The sequence below is a fragment of the Limulus polyphemus genome, unplaced genomic scaffold, assembly GCF_000517525.1.
Source record: "Limulus polyphemus unplaced genomic scaffold, Limulus_polyphemus-2.1.2 Scaffold57, whole genome shotgun sequence".
Taxonomy (NCBI): domain Eukaryota; kingdom Metazoa; phylum Arthropoda; class Merostomata; order Xiphosura; family Limulidae; genus Limulus; species Limulus polyphemus.
The window spans coordinates 136,333-138,471 of NW_013665667.1; the positions used below are offsets into that span (position 1 = coordinate 136,333).

The following is a 2,139-nucleotide window of genomic DNA, read 5'->3' on the forward strand; positions in this document are numbered from 1 at the left end:
TTTACCATTTCCTTTACTGGTGAGAATAATTGTATACCATTTCCTTTACTGGTGAAATCCTTGTTTGCCATTTCCTTTACTGGTGAGAATCATTGTATACCATTTCCTTTAATGGTGAAATCATTGTTTACCATATATTTTACTGGTGAGAATCATTGTTTACCATATATTTTACTGCTGAGAATCATTGTATACCATTTCCTTTACTGGTGAAATCCTTGTTTGCCATTTCCTTTACTGGTGAGAATCATTGTTTACCATATATTTTAATAGCAAAATCATTGTTTACCATTTCCTTTACTGGTGAAATCATTGTTAACCATTTCCTTTACTGGTGAAAGACTATCTCAAGTATATATTAGAGAAGTTTTATGATATAGCTTACATTCTTTTCTTGAAATAAACTGTTTTTTGGATTTTAGTTGCTTCATACAGGAAGTGTGTTAATTCTGTTTGAACCCCGAGTAGCTCTTGTGAAGCAATTTATTACAAATTTTGTGGAAGAAATTGGTTTAAAACTTTAAGCCAATCAAAAATCCAAAAACTTGTTTATCTAGCTACATTACTAACATTGTATAGCTAAGGTTATAAAGCACATTTGACCTTAAGCTGTTTAAAAAAATAAACAATTATGAGGTATAATTTGTGATTCTAACTGGTTATTTAGAGTAAGGTGATTCTTTAAGGAATACAGGATCAAATAAACTATTTTTACTTATCTTAGATGCTATTGATTATGTACACGAAACATCTGATGTTAAATTAACTGAAATATACTAATTTTGCATTATTGAATGAAGTGGGGAAGTAAAAAGGTTAAGCTCTTGACATTTATTCCACGTCCCTGGAAAAAGTAAAAAATCATATTTTATACAGTATTTTACTGTTTGATTTCTGTATGATGTTACTTTTTTCAGCTTAATGGCAAACTGTTCAAAGTGTGCTTTGGAGTTGTATGAATGTTCTAGCAGTGAGCTAAGTAGTTGTGTTTAGACATGAAATAATGGAATTAGATAGCAGGAGTTTGTATGGAATTGGAAGTTGCAAATGTAAAAAAAAAGGGCAGTGTTTACAGTTAATATCATTTGATACTGCATAGTGTGCGTGAATATTTGCCATATTTTTTTACGGCAGTAAAACCATAGTATTTTATCATATGTCCTTTTAACTTTTTTTTGAGGCACATGGGAATAAAATGTGCCTCAAACACATTGTCATTTTCTAACCTATTCTCTGTCAATAAATAAAAAATATCTTCTTATGTCAGTACATTTTTCCCATTTTTTAAAAACTATAAATGTTCAATGTAACTTTGTTTCGTTTTTCAACAACAGAATTGATTTACATTTTAATTTTTTTTTTATAATAGCTGAAACTAAGTTTATCAGGATAGACAAAACCTTTTGCATCTTATACTTTAGGTCTATAATCCACAACATGTATACTAGTTCTCAGATTTTTGCAACCTTATAAAACTTTTATAATGTTATTTCAGGTATGACTTCAAAGGTATCATTGATTACATCTTCTTCCCTACAAAACACATGACAGTCCTGGGGCTACTAGGCTCACTGGATCTGGAATGGTTGAAAGAAAATAAGATTGCTGGCTGTCCTCACCCTCACATCCCATCTGATCATTTCCCACTACTTGTGGAGTTTGAAATCACTCCTCAGTCGAGTTTTCCAGTTCTCCCCAATGGACTGATACACAGTAGATAGCAGCTTTAATATTTGCTGTGGCCACAAGGTGGTAGAATTAGCTGATTGGCCCAGTTAGGGCACAGCTCTCTACATTAGGGGTAACAACGACTTTGGCATTTCCAGAAGCAGCTCTGTACTCCACATCATCCTCATTCATGCATCCCTTCCAGTCATCACAAAAAATGTAAAGTTTTTATCATTCTTTTTTTAAGAAGTTTCACTTTCAGGGCCCACAGTGTTTTAAATAGACAGCCTTTATATATATTTCATAAAACTTCAGTTTGCATTTACAGAACAGCCAATGTATTTTTTAGTGATTTTAAAAAACAAAATGTTCAAACTGTCTGAAGTGTTGTTATTAATTCATGTACCCAATTGATAGCTGTGATGCCAGTGTACGTAAATTGTTAGTTATATATATATATATATATATATA

At 31.6% G+C, this 2,139-nt stretch overlaps 1 protein-coding gene across 2 annotated transcripts in view; it reads left to right on the forward strand.

Moving 5' to 3' along the window:
- LOC106464062 (CCR4-NOT transcription complex subunit 6-like) overlaps window positions 1-2,108 on the forward strand; it is an 84,383-nt gene extending 82,275 nt beyond the window's left edge. For both annotated transcript variants that reach the window (XM_022391952.1, XM_022391948.1), the window contains one exon: window positions 1,496-2,108. In XM_022391952.1, coding sequence (XP_022247660.1) covers window positions 1,496-1,721 — 226 coding nt within the window. In that variant the 3' untranslated portion in view covers window positions 1,722-2,108. The remainder of the gene's footprint in view (window positions 1-1,495) is intronic.
- The last annotated feature ends 31 nt before the right edge of the window (window positions 2,109-2,139 follow it).